The 18,420-nt window shown below is 43.1% G+C and overlaps 1 protein-coding gene across 12 annotated transcripts in view; it reads right to left on the reverse strand.

Moving 5' to 3' along the window:
* The window catches only part of SFSWAP (splicing factor SWAP), a 96,041-nt gene that overhangs the window by 60,164 nt on the left and 17,457 nt on the right, over positions 1–18,420 (reverse strand). For all 12 annotated transcript variants that reach the window (XR_008379459.1, XR_008379458.1, XM_053587628.1 and 9 more), the window contains 3 exons: positions 16,874–17,099; positions 15,494–15,606; positions 13,728–13,863 (listed from right to left, as the gene is read on the reverse strand). Coding sequence is in view for 10 of the 12 variants with exons in the window: in XM_053587628.1 (XP_053443603.1) it covers positions 13,728–13,863; positions 15,494–15,606; positions 16,874–17,099 (475 nt within the window). In the remaining 2 variants the exon portion in view is untranslated. The remainder of the gene's footprint in view (positions 1–13,727; positions 13,864–15,493; positions 15,607–16,873; positions 17,100–18,420) is intronic.

Here is an 18,420-nt window from a genome sequence, read left to right on the forward strand (position 1 = left end):
TTTGATCCTGCAATCCATTACTGGGCATCTACCCAGAAGAAAAAAGATCATTTTATCATAAGGACATTTGCACTAGACTCTTTATCGCAGCTCAATTTATAATTGCCAAACTGTGGAAACTACATAATGCCCACCAATCCAGGAATGAATTGGCAAGCTGTGGTATATGTATACCATGGAATACTATTCAGCCACTAAAAAAAGATGGAGACTTTACATCTTTTGTATTAACCTAGATGGAGCTGAAACACATTCTTCTTAGGAAAGCATCACAAGAATGGAGAAGCAAGAATCCAATGTACTCAATTCTGATATGAAGACAATTGATGACCTAGTACATGGTGGGGGGTGGAAGAAGGGGGGAGTGGAGAGAGGGCATGGAGAGGAGGATTGGGGGGGTGTCAGTGTACGGCACACCTCTTGGGGGTGGGACACAATTATAAGAGGGTCTTTATCTAACAAATGCAATCAGTGTAACCCAATTCTTTGTACCCTGAATGAATCCCAAACAATAAAATAATTATTTAAAAAAATAAAAAAAAATTTTGACTCAGCACCTGTGGCTCAAGCGGCTAAGGCGCCAGACACATACACTGAGCTGGTGGGTTCGAATCCAGCCTGGGCCCACCAAACAACGATGGCTGCAACTAAAAAATAGCCAGGCGTTGTGGCAGGTGCCTGTAGTCCCAGCTACTTGGGAGGTGGAGGCAGGAGAATCACTTAAGCTAAGGAGTAGGAGGTTGTTGTGAGCTGTGATGCCACAGCACTCTACCCAGGGCAACAGCTTGAGGTTCTGTCTCAAAAAAAAAAAAAAAAAAAAATTTTAGTGCAAAATGCAATTTCCTTAGGTGTCTGGAGAGAGAGACCCACTTAAGGGGTGGGAGCAAAGGGGAGGCTGGCCTAAGTCCTCCTCACAGCCAAGCCAAGTCTGGTACACTCATGAGCAATGGGCTCCTCAGTCCCAGGCAAATGTGACATGTGCATGTGTGTCATTCTTCACCAAACTGCTATTTATGTTAGAAGGCAGCAGGCAACATTCTCAAATAGGAAAGAGCACGGAGATTGCACTAGGAATAACCAATGAAAACCAGCCAATGAACAAACCCAGACAACTACTCTGAGGCAAATACTAGCCAACACAGGTCTCTAAGGTGGAAAGGACAGTGCCAGATCCCAGTTTACAAAGATCCAAGGGAGATGGTGCTGTAACTCAGACTTTATACCCAAACTATCCTTTCTACACAGGGATGAAGGCAGGCACTTTTCAACTGCCTGTGCAAGAATTTATGAGCTAGAGTCCCCTGTAAAAACTTGTTTATGAAATTCAAACCACCAAGAAATGAGGAAAGCTCGGTGCCCATAGGACAGTGGTTATGATGTCAGCCACGTACACTGAGGGTGGCGGGTTCGAACCTGGCCCAAGCCAGCTAAACAACTGCAACAAAAAAATAGACGGGCATTGTAGCAGGCGCCTGTTGTCCCAGCTACTTGAGAGACCGAGGCAAGACAATCACTTAAGCCCAAGAGTTGGAGGTTGCTGTGAGCTGTGATACCACAGCACTCTATTGAGGGCGAAATAGTGAGAATCTGTGTAAAAAAAAGAAAAAAAGAAATGATGATCTAAGAGCTCAGATGAAGAAACTGTGATAAAAAAACTAATTCACTTGACTAGAGAAGCCTAAGCAAATAGGGAATTAGAGTTGTAGCACAGAAGTGCTACTTACAAATTCTCACAATAGAAAAATATTATCTCTAACAAAAAACTGGGGAGGAGAGAAGGGAAGGTATTATGATGATAAATTCCTTCTAGTTTCATAGTTAGCAGAGCTGAAGATAAAGTGTATAGCTTTAAAAGTATCAACAATGACACCTTTTAATGTCCTCCTATGCCATTTTCAGAACTGGATTACTGAAGTTAAGGAAGAAATTTTTCATGGCAGTTCAGCAACGACTTCACTTTTAAGATTATAGGCTCTTCTGGGGTGATGCCTGCGACTCAGTGAGTAGGGCACTGGCCTCATATACCAAGGGTGGTGAGTTTGAGCCTGGCTCCAGCCAAACTGCAACAAAAAATAGCTGGGCTTTGTGGCAGGAGCCTGTAGTCCCAGCTACTTGGGAGGCTGAGGCAAGAGAATCACCTAAGCCAAAAAGCTGTGACGCCATAGCACTCTACTGAGCTGTCGCCCTGAGTAGAGTGCCGTGGCATCACAGCTCACAGCAACCTCCAACTCCTGGGCTCTAGTGAGTCTCCTGACTCCACCTCCCAAGTAGCTGGGACTACAGGTGCCCGCCACAACACCCGGCTATTTTTTGGTTGCAGCCATTACTGTTGTTTGGCAGGCCCAGGCTGGACTGGAACCCGCCAGCTCAGGTGTATGTGGCTGGTGCCTTAGCCATTTGAGCCACAGGCGCTGAGCCTTAATCTACCATCTTTAAAAAATTTTAAATATCTGTATTTACTTTATGATAGCCATTCTCCGTAATTACACTTAATTGAATGAATTTTCTTAAGTCAGAACATTTCAAGAAGAGTTTAAAGAAAATGCAACTCTTTGAAAATTATTTAAGAAGAAAACTTTATGCTGCGATTTCTCTAGGAGTAGTGAAATAAGAGATTAAATTTTAAACATTTATTGGTGGTCCAGAATTCTTAGTATTAGAAACATGGTAATTTTTAGGCTTTCTCTTTTCCAATATCTTTGTATAAAGATGCTCTTTGTGTTCCACAGATACAAGGTTCTTTCTTTTCCTTTTTATTTACAGTGATTACCTCAGTCTTTTCTGCTGTGTTGATGATGTTAACTAATGTTAATAATGGCCATTTCAGGATGGTAGTATTTTTTTCCTTCTTTCTTTTCTTGGCTTACAATAAAACCATTTTTTAAAAAGGGGCTTGGAAATTAAGGTCATGACATGAAGGGGAAGAAAGCTACAAACAGCAAAAGCATATTAAAAAAATTAGTACAGAAGAAAAGATCTAGTGTAGCCACATGAAATGGCTTAATTTCACTTAAACTATTTATAGTATAAACATGAAAAAACTTTAGTTGGCATTTTATTTTTTAAAAAGTATAGGCTATAACGGTATATAGTATTTCAGTATTATTGCCTTCTACATATTTTATTTATTTATACTCTTCTGCAACAATTTATAGCTAAATAGCAGAAGATAACTAAGTAATAAAAAAGAGCATGAAAAACAGTTCTTTGTCAGGCTAATTAATAAATACAAAATTCTTAGTTTTAAATATCTATATTTAAAGAGCTTCCAGAAAAAAATTCCTTTATGTGTTTATGTATATATATACATATATGTGTGCATTTTAAAGCTCTGTTAGACTTGAAAGAAAAAGTTATTTCAATACAAAAATAGATGTTTTTTTTCCCAGGCTGCCAAAATCTAGGAAAATCTCTATTGGGAGAAAGTAAATAACAAGGAACGACTGAGTATATCCTCTGGTGATTATTTATTTTTTTAAAATTATTATTATTATTATTTTTTAATTTTAGTGTGCTTGTTCATGTTTGTCTGAAGTACTCCTTTTTTGTTGATTTTCTTCTTTCTCCTGCAGTGCTGGCTGTTTTTGATGTTGTTAGTAGAGACGGGGTCTTACTCTGGCTGACTGCTGCTCATATGGGTTATGAACCTCTGAGCTCAGGCAATCCACCCGCCTCGGCCTCCCACAGCGCTGGGACTACAGGCGTGAGCCACCATGCCCGGCCACCTCTGGTGATTATTAAACACCAAATAATATCAAAAAGGATGAAAAAGCTCAGCGACACCAATCACCTCTGATGAGTCATAGTAGCATGAGGTGTGGCAAGTCTTTAAGAGGGAAAAGGGTGTTAACAGGACAACTTCTGTTGGAACAGAACACACAGAGCTGATGAAACATTTTGATGTTGTATGGAATTAATTCAGGATGCTAGTTGGGTCTCAAAATAAGCATCGTATAAACTGGCAGATTTTTGAGAAGGTAATAAGTTATACTGTAAAAACTCAAGCAGATAAGGACACCGGCCCCATATACTGAGGGTGGCGGGTTCAAACCCGGCCCTGGCCAAGCTGCAACAAAAAAAATAGCTGGGCATTGTGGTGGGCACCTATAGTCCCAGGTACTCGGGAGGCTGAGGCAAGAGAATCGCCTAAGCCCAGGAGTTGGAGGTTGCTGTGAGCCATGTGACTCCAGGCATTCTACTGAGGGCGATAAAGTGAGACTGTCTCTACAAAAAACAAAAACAAACAAACAAACAAACTCAAGCAGATGAGTTCTTAATCATGAGCAGATGAAGGCCAACCTTATTCTCCCAGTCCCTCCTCTCTACGCTGACCACTGGTACAGTTTCTGACCTGTCCTTTTAGATGCTGACAAAGAAGCACACAGAGACTGACCCCTAAGGGGTAGTTGTCTCAGCAGCCCCCAGGACTCAACTCTGACTTTTGCTACTGCTGAAAATCTTACTTACAACACATATTCTTGTAGCTCCAACTTCACACACACATATTTGTAGATTAAAGTAGAACTCCTGCGTGAAAGGCACATGCATTTAAACTCTGATCTATACGTTGTCAGATGTTGTGAACTTGCACTCCCATTGATAACATACGAGTGCTGTCAACCTTCTCCTTCTCTGCTTAAGTGAGAAAGTGGGCTGTCACTGTGGGTTTCATCTATTTTCCTTTCATTAAATTCTAATATTAATATATGTGCTGGCAAAGTAAGCAGTAATCTCTATTTTAAGATACCCAAACTTATATCTATGAATTATCAGTAACATTTTAACGGGCTAAAAACGTCCATTTTATCCCAACTTTGGATTGCAAAGTGTGCTTGTGTGCCGTCACTGTGCTCCTTCCTGCTGCAATTCCAAGCCCCAGACCCTGAGGACTTGCTGCATTAAGGATGAATGGAAGCCTGGAACTACATTTTCCACAGAAATGAGGTTCTCAAGTTAGCAAACACAATGCCTTTGAGTGGGCAGTGAGGCTAAACTTTTAAAAAATTCATGGGCATTTTTACCTCTGTGGATTATTTTTCATATTGCAGTTCATTTTTCTACAACTTTTAGGTTACTATTATTAGATTTTCTTCCCTATTGGATTGTAAAAGCTGCTTATACATTAAAGTTTTTTTCCTACTTTCTTAATGGTTTCAGTTTTCCATTAGTTGAATATAATGTCTGTTGGCTGAAGAGATGAGTCTTCATTCTGCAGAAGCATTCTTAACTTTCCTAAGAATTTCTACATCTGGCATTCACATCTGGAAGTGATTCTATTGGAGAAAAGTGAGACTCTGATGTGATCTGTTTCCTAAATGGCTCTTCCTGGCATCACTCTTTTCGCAAGATCCCCTTTTCCTTGTTGATTTGCTGCTTCCTTTTCTAGAGACTTATTTTTGTTTGAATCTCTCTCTGGGGTACTCACTCATCCTTTCCCACTGTAGAGACTATGGAGCCCTATGCTGGCACTATCTTGTTTTAGACACACTGCAGAGGTCACTGGCTGGACTGGTGGCTCCACCTTGCTTGGTGAGCTGGGGAGAGCCGGCTCCTCTGGAACTACCAAGGGAGAGCCAGCTCCTCTGCAAAAGGCTTGGCCTGTCTGCTTTTAGCAGCAGTTTTTCTTGTAAACTTTTTTTCCAGTTAAACTTACGGTAACTATATTTTTAATTAAAATATATGTAAACAGATGAAATTTGAGAAAACACAATTATTGTTTCTGTGAAAATGCAGGTAAATGCTTTTTTTTTTTTTTGTAGAGACAGAGTTTCACTTTATTGCCCTCGGTAGAGTGCCATGGCGTCACACGGCTCACAGCAACCTCCAACTCCTGGGCTTAGGTGATTCTCCTGCCTCAGTCTCCTGAGTAGTTGGGACTACAGGCGCCCACCACAACGCCCAGCTATTTTTTTGTTGCAGTTTGGCCGGGGCTGGGTTTGAACCCGCCACCCTCGGCATATGGGGCCGGCGCCCTAGTCACTGAGCCACAGGTGCCGCCTGGTAAATGCTTTCAAAAGATACAAGATCAAAATGTGTCAAACGGTCTATAAAACCAGTGTATGGTGCCCCATGATCGCATTAATGTACACAGCTATGATTTAATAATAATAAAAAAAAGATAAAAGATCAATTGTTTTAAAAAGCTACAGTGCAACTAGAGAAGGGAGAAATGACAGTAAAGGTCTTGAAACCGTCTGATGCCACAGTTGGGCCCACAATACTCAGAACTCTCTCCACTTCACGGACAGCTAGCTGGAGGCCAGGGCCCTGCATGCTGGGTGGCTCCCATGAGAAGACCACAGCCACCTAAGGCCAAAGGCCCTGTGGCAAAAGATTGGGCTAAAGCATAGGTCTGTTTCAAACACAAGATGCTTCAGGTCCACGCATAGCATTTGTGGACCTTTTCTTCATTTAGACAGCTGATTAGGCCCAGAAAGGACTCTTATTGTAGTATCACACTTTACTATCAGATGGACATATCACCTGTTGTTTCTTTCTCAAATTTTTCATATTCTTGCTCATCATTTTTTAGATAATCAAAGAGTCATTTTGTTAAGATAAAAACAAACCACCCCCATGAACCCTCCTTGGGTTTCAACGAACCTTACCAATGGGAAATCTTTTTTTTTTATAATGTCATGTTTTAAAAAAAGGTCAAATTAATATGAGGGTACAAATGGTTAGGTTACATTGTTTAAGTTTATTAGGTAAAGTCCTAGTTATAGTTGAGCCCCTCACCAAGGAGGAGTGCTGTATACCCCTACATTGTGCTAATTAGGTGAGAGAACACCAACCCTCCTCCCTCCTTCTTGAATTTAATTGTGTTTTTCTCTCCTGTGGACTGTGTGGGCATGTAGTTGTTCATCTACTGGTTTCGAATTAGTATTGAGTACATTGGATATTGTTTTTCCATTCTTGTGATACTTTACTTATGAGGATGTTCTCCAAATCCAACAATGTGAAATCTTTAAAATATTCCAGAACGAAGTGACCTTCAGTGTTTCTATTCAGAATATAATAAAAGTGCTTCTTTTATTTACATTAATATCATGATTGTACAAATGGGAAAACCAAGGCCTAGAGCAGCAAGGCAACCCACCCAATTCATGTAGCCAAAACTAAATAGAGCCGTGAGGACTGTTTTTTTTCAGAAAATGCATGTATCTTCCATTCACGTACTCAGTGCTGGAAAGATACATTTCCCACGGTTACAACAGTTTTCTGTGCTTGATGTGGGAATGAGGACCCCCTCTTTGGGGATTTTCTATAGTTTCTGAGTTTCTCTTGTGCCCCAAACCCAAATACTTAACTTGTTACTGCTTTTAGCCAAGGAAGCCTCCCACAGCTTTCTGGACAGTCTAAGTTCTCCCCAGCCAGGGTACCTTGTGCTTGCCCCCACGTGTGGCACTGCATTCAGTCTGTGCACAAGCTTGATCTTCACGGCTGGACAGACAGCACTTCCTGCCTGGCCTAGTCCTATGTGTCCCTAAAGCCAGACAGCCCCTGCAGCAGCTCTGTTCCTGCATCCACATGCCCACCCCTTGGGATATGTGTGTGAGGACGTTTATCTACAAAGGTCATGTGAATCTTAGGTAACTGTGCAGCTGGTTCCTTCTGTGAAGCACCAGGTGCTTCTGGAACTTTTATTCTTCATTTTTTGAAAGTTATTCACTCTGTAAACTTTCCCTGGAACCCATGGCATCCCCTTGGAAGGAGCAAAAGAGGGTACACTGGCTAGCATGGCATTTGCGGCCTTTGTTCTCATGAAAGGCCCAGGGGCTCACACATACAAAATCACATACACCCCTGCTGAAGTTAAAACTGTAATGGATTCTGAAAGTGCAGCAGAAACACATGGGGTGGGGCCCTGAGGATGGCAGAAGGGGAGTGTGTGGCTTGGGGCAAGGCACCCTCTGACCTATGGTCCCCATGTTTTGTTTCTTTCTTTCTTTTTTTTTTTTTTTCTTTTTAGAGACAGGGTCTTGTTCTGTCACCCAGGCTGGAATGCAGTGGTGCTTATGGCTCACTATAGCCTCAAACTCCTGGAATCAAGCAATTCTCATGCCTCAGCCTCCCAAGGAGTTGGGACTATAGAAATGCACCACCATGCCTAACTTTCTATTTTTCTATAGAAACAGAGGCTTGCTCTATCCCCAGGGTGGTCTCGAACTCTTGGCCTCAAATAATCCTCCCACCTTGGCCTCCCAAAGTTCTGGCATTACAGGTATGAGCCACTGTGCCTGGCTGTCACTCTCACTGCAGCATTTTTCTCATTCCCTTTAAAGTCCTCTATTGTTAGGTCTTGGTTACTCAGACAAAATCATGTTCTTCATAAGACCCAGAAGTCTGTAATTTCTCTATTCTAAGCTATGTGGCAACAGTATTAACTCTGAGTGCAGATCCTGCCCTGTAGACAGGCACATCCAGTCCACTGTCCAGGCCTCAGCCCTGAGATAAGCAGAAACCAGTGAACACACTCACTGTGCTGGAGTCCCGGCACTTGCTGCTGGCATCACTGTTACTTGAGCTGTTGGGTTTTGGTGGACTGTGCCAGTTTGTGGACACTTACAACTACACAGTTCCTAAACGATGGTAGCAAGTCACATAGAGTGTACTGAGTAGCTCTCATTTGTCACCAAGGCTACCAGCTGCTACCTCACCTGGCCCAGGGTGGGGATCACATTTCATATATCCAGGAGGTCAGGCTTGTCATGTGGAGACTGCACACTGGGGCATGAAGTAGAGGGATGCTGTGCCAGCCAGGGCAGAGTCCGGGCTCAGGCCTCTGGTCCAAAGACATCTGGCTTGCCAGACCCAGGGAGGAGAATTGTTTATGCCAATGTTTAAATGCTTGGTTCTCATAATGAGCAATGTTCTCTAGTACCATGAAATTTCTCTGCTATAAATGACACAAACCCACTCTCTCCAAGGTTGGACTGAATCACTGAGAATGCTGACAGCTTCAGGGAGCTCTCCTATAAATCTTATGTTTTACACCCTGGCCTCTCTCAGGTGCAGCATCCATATGCCGGCAGTGGTTTGTAACGCAAATCGCAGACCTCCACTGTCATGTTTGGGTATGCGCTCGTTCATGCTTTAAATCACAAGGTCTGTGTTCTGAGGATAGGTGACGAGGGGCTCCATAAGCCGTGCTACTCATGGGACACAGGCCCTGCCTGGGCCCAGCTATGCCCTCTTCAGATCCTATATGGCTTGCAGGTTGGCCCCAGTTGAGCATCTTTCAAAAAGTTATCAGTAATTTTAGTAATTTCCTTTTCTTTTCTTTCTTTTTTTTTTTTTAAGAGACAGAGTTTCACTTTGTTGCCCTCAGTAGAGTGCCATGGCATCACAGCTCAGGGCAACCTCCAGCTCTTGGGCTTAGGCGATTCTCTTTCCTCAGCTTTCCGAGTAGCTGAACTACAGGCAGCCACCACAATGCCTGGCTATTTTTTTGTTGCAGTTTGGCCAGGGCTGGGTTTGAAACCGCCGCCCTCAGTATATGGGGTCGGCACCCTACTCACTGGGTCACAGGCGCTGCCCAATTTTAGTAATTTTCAAGATAATTTTATTTCTTATTATCTGCTATTTTCCCAAGTGGAAAGTCCACAATTTAAACCCTCTTCTGAAAATTACTTAAACACCTGTGAATGTTTTTCCTTCTCTGATAAAGCTACTTGTTTAAGAAACAGGAAGGCCACACATGCCCAGAGCATGGACACTAGCACACGAGAGACATTGGAATGTTATGTGAGATCCCATAAGAATGATGCTGCTGTGAACACGCTGGGTCAGAGGACAGGAAGACAAACCCAGAGCTATCAGTGCCCAGCAGAACTAAAGACCTTCTCCTGCTCAAGCTCTCCCATGCAGGACTGGGGTGCTCCAAATGAAAAGGACTCCTCAAAACCTTTCTTTGCATTGGCTGAGGCAGTAATTCCCTAACTGTCCGCTGACTTCATGCACTGTGTTCACGAAAACACAGCAGGCACAGCCAGGGAGGCAGGACCTTCACCTCCACAGCAGAGAAGGACCTTGGTGAGGCTTTGAATAGATGAGGGCCTCACACAAACTAAGAGCAAGTCATGGGCTGTTCTGTGTCCTCGTCATCAGCATTTCAAATGTTAATTGGTTTATGAACTGTTTTACTAGTATAATGGAAATACATACTCATAAAAATTTGGGAAATAAAGTATGTAAGGGGAAAAAAATCAACCACAATTCTATTTCTCAGAACAACTCTGAGCCTAGTAATACTTTCACACAGTTCTCTCCAGCTAATCTATTAAGCACAGTTGAGATCCCACTGTGCTAATACTTTTTTACTAAACTCCAAAACCATTACTTTTTCCTCTAATTGAACTGCATTTGTAAATAAATGCTTTTATCAATGACTGACCACAAACCAATTAACACATAGCAGTCATCTGTGGATTACAGGTAGTTTCTGAATCATGACCAATTTAGGTAGAGAAAGGGCTGTTGCCATTGCTATCTCCACCTGCCAGTGGCCAACACCCCCCAAAAGGACCCCATATTTCTCACTGAGCCACTGCAAAGACAAGGTCACCAGGGACTTGTACCTGGTAGAATTTCAACAGCTTATGGAATCATGAGATGAGCAGGACAAGATATTCCACATAACCGAGATGGCAAGCACCCCAGCAAAGGGGAGTCTGGAGCCCTTGAAGGCATCTGCAGATGGGAAAAGTGGAGGCCAAGGCTGTGTTCCCTGGTGGGGTAGGGGTGGGGGTTTGAAGGAGGGAATGTGGTGCAGGCGGGACACTCATCCCATGAAGGAATGCCTGGCTATGTGAGCCTAAGTGAAGGTTACACTGATGGCTCTGACCTCAGGGCTGATGTAGGAGTCCAAAACCTACAACCTTAATATTAGGGACACTGAGCTCACCAAACTCCAAATTCCCAACTGCCTCATTCTTACACATGTCCATCATTCTCACCGTGTAAAGAGGTGGTGGTAACCTATGTACCCCCTGCTGGAATACTTCCTGTTGGGAGGTCTGAAGAACTGATGTCAGCACCTCAGGGCTGAAGAGAGCAAGCTTGGGGTTTTTTTTTTTTTTTGAGACAGAGCCTCAAGTTGTCACCCTGGGTAGAGTGCCGTGGTATCACAGCTCACAGCAACCTCCAACTCCTGGGCTCAAGCGATTCTCCTGCCGCCGCCTCCCAAGTAGCTGGGACTACAGGCACCCGCCACAACGCCCGGCTATTTTTTGGTTGCAGCCATCATTGTTGTTTGGCGGGCCCAGGCTGGATTCAAACCCATCAGCTCAGGTGTATGTGGCTGGCGCCTCAGCCACTTGAGCCACAGGTGCCAAGCCAAGCTTGGGGTTCTTGTAGAGCAAAGGCTTACCCTTGGCCTCTGGGGGCTATCAGTAGCCATGTGGGGGGTTAGGGAGGGGGGACTGCAGTAAATAAATAGGCCTAGAGGCCCTGCATGAGCTCTCTGGGATTTGCCGGGCCCTTTGACGTCCATAGCGCCACCTCTGCATGACTCCATTCAGAGCATGTTATACCACCCCCACCCCTTACATGGGATGTCCTGTGTCACTGAGAAGCCACTCTCATCCTGATGCATGTTCCACTTGATCCTGCAGGGTGGTCTGCACATTGTCTCATAACTAATCTTGGTATATACATGTAACTGTGCTTCCATTAATGCTAACCAGAGTGAATAAATAAAACCTGCTTCCTCCCCCCACAAATCTCTATTCCTCTCTTTTGCAGCACAGTGGACTGGCTTCAGGAATCCAGTAGACATGCATGGATGTTGTGTTTGACTGAATCAAACACAGCCTTGAAAAAGAAAATCACTGAAGTGGAGGGAGTGCCTATCCCCTAAGCAAGTAGTGCTGGGCTGGGGCAGAGTCTCAGCTCCCAAAAGGCAGGGCAGAAACTCTGCAGGATGCCAGCTGGGGCTCAGGATTTAAAGGAATCTGGATGTCTATCCAAAAACCTGAGCTGTGAGGATGAATGTGAGGAATCACCCCAGAGCTCCTCAGAGACACCTGCCTGAGGGTAACATTCACACTGTGCACTGATGGTGGAATCCAATCATGCAGTATCCCACTGCAACACAAGTCCCGCCATGGGCTTGAATCCTCGAAGAAAGTGGATTTGACTATATTCAATTATTTGAAGAAATTACCTGATTTCTTAAGGACGTTTGTTAGGGACACATGCATAAAGTTAATTCCAGTAACTGATTTTAAAAGTATAAAAGCACTTAGTGTGGGCCAGCGCCAAGGGGAGTGCAGAGAACATATTCTACCACATGTCACAAAAGCTTATTCCAAGAAAGAGGGCGGCTTACACTGTAAATTAATCTTAAGTAGAAATGAAGGAGACAAGTCTCACAGACAGACCTGGGATGACAGACCTGTAGGGGAAGCAGGCTGGTTGAATGGGTTCCTGTGGCTTTGCTAAAGGTTCTTATCTCATTCAACAGTTAATCTGAGTAAAATAATTTGAGCTGATGCTGAGGCCAAGGCCAAACATTTTCAAATGATCTCCTGAATAGAACTTCAAGATTTACCTTCAATTAATAATTTTTAAGTGGCTCAGTGTTAGTAGCACAGTGGTTACGGTGCCAGCCACATACATCAAGGCTGGTGGGTTCGAACCCGGCCTGGGCCAGCTAGAACAACAATGACAACTGCAACAAAAAATAGCCGGGCGTTGTGGCGGGCACCTATAGTCCCAGCTACTTGGGAGGCTGAGGCAAGAGAATCGCTTAAGCCCAAGAGTTTGAGGTTGATGTGAGCTGTGACGTCATGGCATGCTACTGAGGGCAACATAGTGAGACTCTGTCTCAAAAAAAAGAAAAAAAATTAATTTTTAAGTAATTAAAAAGATAAAGGAATAGCAATCAATGAGAAAAAGAACTGTGATTCTTTGGTGCATGTCTCTTGCTGCCTTATGTTGCAAGTCTTTTTAAAGAAAGCAACCATGGTAGACAAGACTACGTGTCATCCCAATATCCATTCTCTTTGTTCTTCTTAACAAAAGACAGAACTCTATGTCTGCATACTTTGTCTACCCAATACAAGATGTCTATACTAGTACAGTATCACAATATTATCAGATATTGTGAAAATTATGCATGGACCTTTTTTGGCTTATTGACTTTCATTAGTGTTTATGTTTTAATGTCAGACCCAAGACAACTCTTCCTCCAACGCACACAAGTTAAAAAGAAGGTTGGACACCCCTAGACAGACAATTCTATGTATCCCCTCAACATCCATTCTGCCTTTCTTCTAAATAGAACTCTGATTTGTTTGGGGTGGCAATGTCTCCAACTGAAGGCCCCTCTCCCAGCCTCCACTGTAGGTGGGAATGACCATGGGACCTTGAGCTAGTCAATGGAAGTGATGAGAGGCCACCTGGTACAGCTCTTGGGTATAGCTCCTGGGAAGATCTTTTAGGAGGGGCAGAGCCAGTCAGGACCTGCTTTCTGCCTTGGCCCTTCCTCTCCTTTCTTCCTGGAACACAGAGTTGACGCTGGAGATGGTCAACCATCTTGCTCACACTAGGCCAGGTAAAAACAATGTCTTAATGGCACCTCCCTCATGGCCACACAGTGGGTCTGAACTGCCCCTTTCCACATTTGCCACAGGAAGGAGAGAGAAGACCTGGTGGTCAGGGCCCACAGACGGCTCTGTCATAGGCAACTGAATACAGGTCAGGATGACACAGCAAGTACTCACAGTCTGTCGTGTACTCCACCTGGGAGGGCTGCGAGGGTGCACCGTCTACAGCATGTGGGGTGGGAGCAGAACTGTCAGCCTGTGCTTTACGGACAAGTGCTGCTAGGGGGTGATCTGGGTCCACCACCTTCAAGGGCTAGAATCAGAAAAGACACATGGCTTTAGCACTTTCTGTACTGTGAACCACACAGAACTCTTCTCTTATGAAAAGCCTCAACTCAACTTTAGATTACCACGTACATGTCTTAGATAAACCTCAACACATGTGGGCACATACACACACAGGGGTCATGGCTAGCTATAGCCTGGTATGCCAGTTGGTTGTATGTCTCAGAGGAATTGAGTAAGTGCCAGGCTTCACACTCCGTAATCAACAAAAGAGGAAGTAGGGACAATTGTGATTAGATGACTGATAAAATTATTATCATCCAAATTCAAGCCAAACTTCAGAGTCTTCCCTTTCTTATTAGAATTTCTGATTTTATCTTTAGTAGTAAAATCAATCAAGAATCATTCTCTAAGGGACCAGCCACCTGGCATGACTGTTGAAAACCATATGCTTTAGGTCTAAAGGACCTCCTATTTATGTCACAAATGGCAGGGTAAGTGGTGTGAACTAATCACAAGATAATGCTGAGTGATTTCTTTATAAGGATGAGGGGAACGTTAAAAGTAAAAAATATTTCCTTAGACTCGGCGCTTGTAGCACAGTGGTTATGGCGCCAACCACATACACGGAGGGTGGTGGGTTTGAATCCAGCCCAGACCAGCTAAACAATTCCAACAAAAAAATAGCTGGGTGATGTGGTGGGCACCTGTAGTTGGGAGGCTGAGGCAAGACAATCACTTTAGCCCAAGAGTTTGAGGTTGCTGTGAACTGTGATGCCACTACATTCTACTGAGGAGTGAGCAGACACAGTAAGACTCTGTCTCGAAAAAAAGAAAAAAATTTCCTTAAAACCTATCTATGAAAGTAACAGAGAACTTTAAGCATCCTGAGCGGCTATAAAATCTAATCCTATAATAAAATCTATATGAAAAAAACAATTTTTATAGCCGGGCATTGTGTGCACCTATAGTCCCAGCTACTTGGGAGGCTGAGGCAAGAGAATTGCTTAAGCTCAAGAGTTTGAGGTTGCTGTGAGCTGTGACGCCACGGCACTCTACCAAGGGTGACACAGTGAGACTCTATCTAAAAAAAAAAAAAAAAGAAAAAAGAAAAACCAATTTTTAACCCTTAACCAATACTGTATTGGCGGTGCCTGTGGCTCAGTGAGTAGGGCGCCGGCCCCATATACCGAGGGTGGCAGGTTCAAACCCGGCCCCAGCCAAACTACAACAACAACAAAAATAGCTGGGCATTGTGGTGGGTGCCTGTAGTCTCAACTATTGGGGAGGCTGGGGCAAGAGAATCGCCTAAGCCCAAGCGCTGGAGGTTGCTATAAGCTGTGATGCCACAGCACTTTACCAAGGGCAACAAAGTGTCCCTTAAAAAAAAAAAAAAAAAACGCAATACTCTACTAATTCTAAACATCCCAGAGGGTAAGATACTAATAAAGTGAAAAGAATCTGCTTTTAAAATTTATAATACATAAAACATAGCAAATTCTTTGCCATCAAGCACAAAACAAACATGCAACAGGCATCTCAACAATGAAAAAATAAGATAGAGGTTTAACACCCAAGAAATGACAATTTCTCAAAATTAAACCAGTAGAAGTTTTGCCATGGAATAAAGAAGGAAAACTGGGTAAGGAGATAAAGACCTTCATCAGCTCCTCGAGGCGATTGCACTTCTGGGAGGCGAAGAGAGACGGGTGTAGGTAATTTCCATCTTCCTCGTCATCATCCTCCTCATTGTCAGAGACAACCCCTGACTCTGAAATAACAATCAAGGTCAAGGTTTTGGTGCATGGAGAGAACAAAAGTAAAGATAAATTGTGCAAAAACTCAGAGGAAGACAAAGACAGAGCTCTCTGCATAGTCATTTCTTGGTTTCCTGTCCAAAAAATACCTTGCAATATTCTTTCCCTAGAGTCACCTGAGCTGTTCAGAGAAGTCAAACAGAAAAGAGTACTGACCCTTTGACTAGGAACCAGTCTGGGGGCACTGAAAGCTCTTTTGTTTTCATTTAAAAAAATAAAAAGGGTAAAAACCTTACTGCTTTATGAAAAGTAAAATAATAGTAACAAAAATTAAAAAAAAAATACAACAAACTTAGAGAAGAGATCTGTAAATAAGGTCAATATGGTTTACACAACTGACCTGAAACATTATTATTTCAGTTACAGAGAACAAAACTGCACAGAAGACTTTTATAAAAAAAGACCTGTCAGGTTCAGTACCTGTAGCTCGGCGGCTAGGGCGCCAGCCACATACACCGGAGCTGGTGGGTTCGAATCCAGCCTGGGCCTGCCAAACAACAATGACAACTACACCCCCAAAAATAGCCGGGTGTTGTGGCAGGTGCCAGTAGTCCCAGCTACTTGGGAGGATGAGACAAGAGAATCACTTAAGCCCAAGAGTTTGAGGCTGCTGTGAGCTGTGATGTCACGGCACTCTACTGAAGGTGATACAGTGAGACTCTGTGTCAACAAACAAACAAACAAACAAAAAAACCTGTCAAAATAGTATCTTAATTCCATATAGGGATAACTGGCCTTTGTAGTAAAAATTCTAAATAGAGACACTCACAAAAATAAGAGGCTGAGATAGATGATCCAAGAAAAATTTTCATTTTTTGTGGACATATAAAATTTAACCATATAGCCCTAAACACTATGGTAAATGTATACTAAGAATAATCTAACTAGCATAAAACTCATTTTTCTCTACGAAATGTTAAGCAGGCAAAAATGAAAGAAAAAAATTCCTAAAATAAATGTTTATGTTCTGATACCATCAATATTTAATTACATTTCACATTGTCTATAAAACATTAATAAAGAATTCAATATGGGCACACCTGCAGGGTTAATTATCACATCTTAGCGGCAGGATTCATAAGCATTCTAGAAATTCTAAAGTCTAGATTTTAACTGTGCATCTTGAAGAATACATACACTTTCTCCACAACTACTCCTTGCCTGTCACAGCCCCCCAGCACAGGCCCAAAGTCTAAATGGGAGAGACACAATTTTACATACTTTTCTTCTCTTCAGTTTTATTTTCTGCTAATACTGTGTATCGTCCTTCCTTCATAGCTTTCTGGATAAACTTATAGTAGGGGTTGAGGTAGTGATCAAAGCGCAGAAAGTCGAACTGGGAGTTTCGAGCTTGCTTGGCCTTCAGCATTATTTCGAACTGTGCTCCCTGCTTGCACACAAAATTGGCTGTGCGCTCAATGATGGCGTGCATTTTTGCTGTTGGTGGCTAAGAAAAAAACACACATTTTTGTCATTTAATTATCCTCTTTTCCATTGGCCACATGATTTTATTAAAACACAGAAATAATCTTATGTGTACCATCAATTTTAAGAGATTAGTGACATGTCAACAAGGCTGGGTATGGTGGCTCATGCCAGTAATCCTAGTACTCTGGGAGGCTGAGGCAGACAGATTGCTTGAGCTCAGGAGTATGAGACAAGCCTGAGCAAGAGGGAGATCCCATCTCGAAAAACAGCCAGGCGTTGTGGTGGGCGCCTACAGTCCTAGCTACTCAGGAGCCTAAGGCAAGAGGATCTCTTGAGACCAAGAGTTTGAGGTTGCTGTGAGCTACGATGCCACAGCACTCTACCAAAAGTGACAAAGTGAGACTCTATCTCAAAAAAAGAGACACATCAACAGGAAGAACCCTGTCTGTTCTGACCCGGGCACTGCCTTGTCTGTCTCTGAATCTTACCAGGATTCTGTGGGTGAAGGAAATTGAGGCAGGCTGTTTCACCTCTGTACAAAACCCACTGGGCAGGCAAATCAGTATCTTTTGATATAACAGGAATCCTCAATCTGGGTTCTGTGAGGGGGTGTAGAAAGTCTCTGATGTCATATGCAAACTTTGCATACAAACACTTTTTTTTTTGAGGGAGGGGGACACCTTCAACAGTTCCCAAGGATCTAAGAGTCACTCCTCTTTCTTTTTTTTTCCCCTTCAGGATTAGTTTTTATAGCTTGGTAGCTCCCTCTTAAACCACAGCCTTTTTGAACATCAAAAGAAAACTGAGCACTCAATACCACGTCTTTTCTTCCGCACTAAGCTCTCCCTTTACCACCTTCCTTGTTTCTATTCCCCTGTATGATGCAGCTGGTGGTTCCAGCTCAAGGCCATTCTCATTTAAGGCAGTGTCCCAAACTGAAGACAACCTGGGTGTGGTCTGGCCAGAGTAAGGTAGGCACTCCAGGGGGTTTACTACTAGCATCAGGCCCTTGCTGATGAAGGGCGCTGAGGACCTGGCGCCCTACTTCACATGTGGCAATACTTCACATGCAACTGAGGACCCAGTACCACCACATGCTCAGCATCTCAGCCCACAGCAGACCTCAGACAAAGCTACAAGTCACAAGTCTAAAATACCTTTAGTATCAACAAAGAGATTAACACTAGGAAATTACATGCAAATAAAACTGAAAGTTATTCTCATTAAAAATGGGCAGTTAAGAATTCAAGATGCTTGTTGTAATTCCAGGGCTTCATCCTTTATAAAATATAAATGGCTTAATTCTCAAATTTAATTTCTGAACTAATGTCCTTCACACT

The sequence above is a fragment of the Nycticebus coucang genome, chromosome 4, assembly GCF_027406575.1.
Source record: "Nycticebus coucang isolate mNycCou1 chromosome 4, mNycCou1.pri, whole genome shotgun sequence".
NCBI classification, from domain to species: Eukaryota; Metazoa; Chordata; class Mammalia; order Primates; family Lorisidae; genus Nycticebus; species Nycticebus coucang.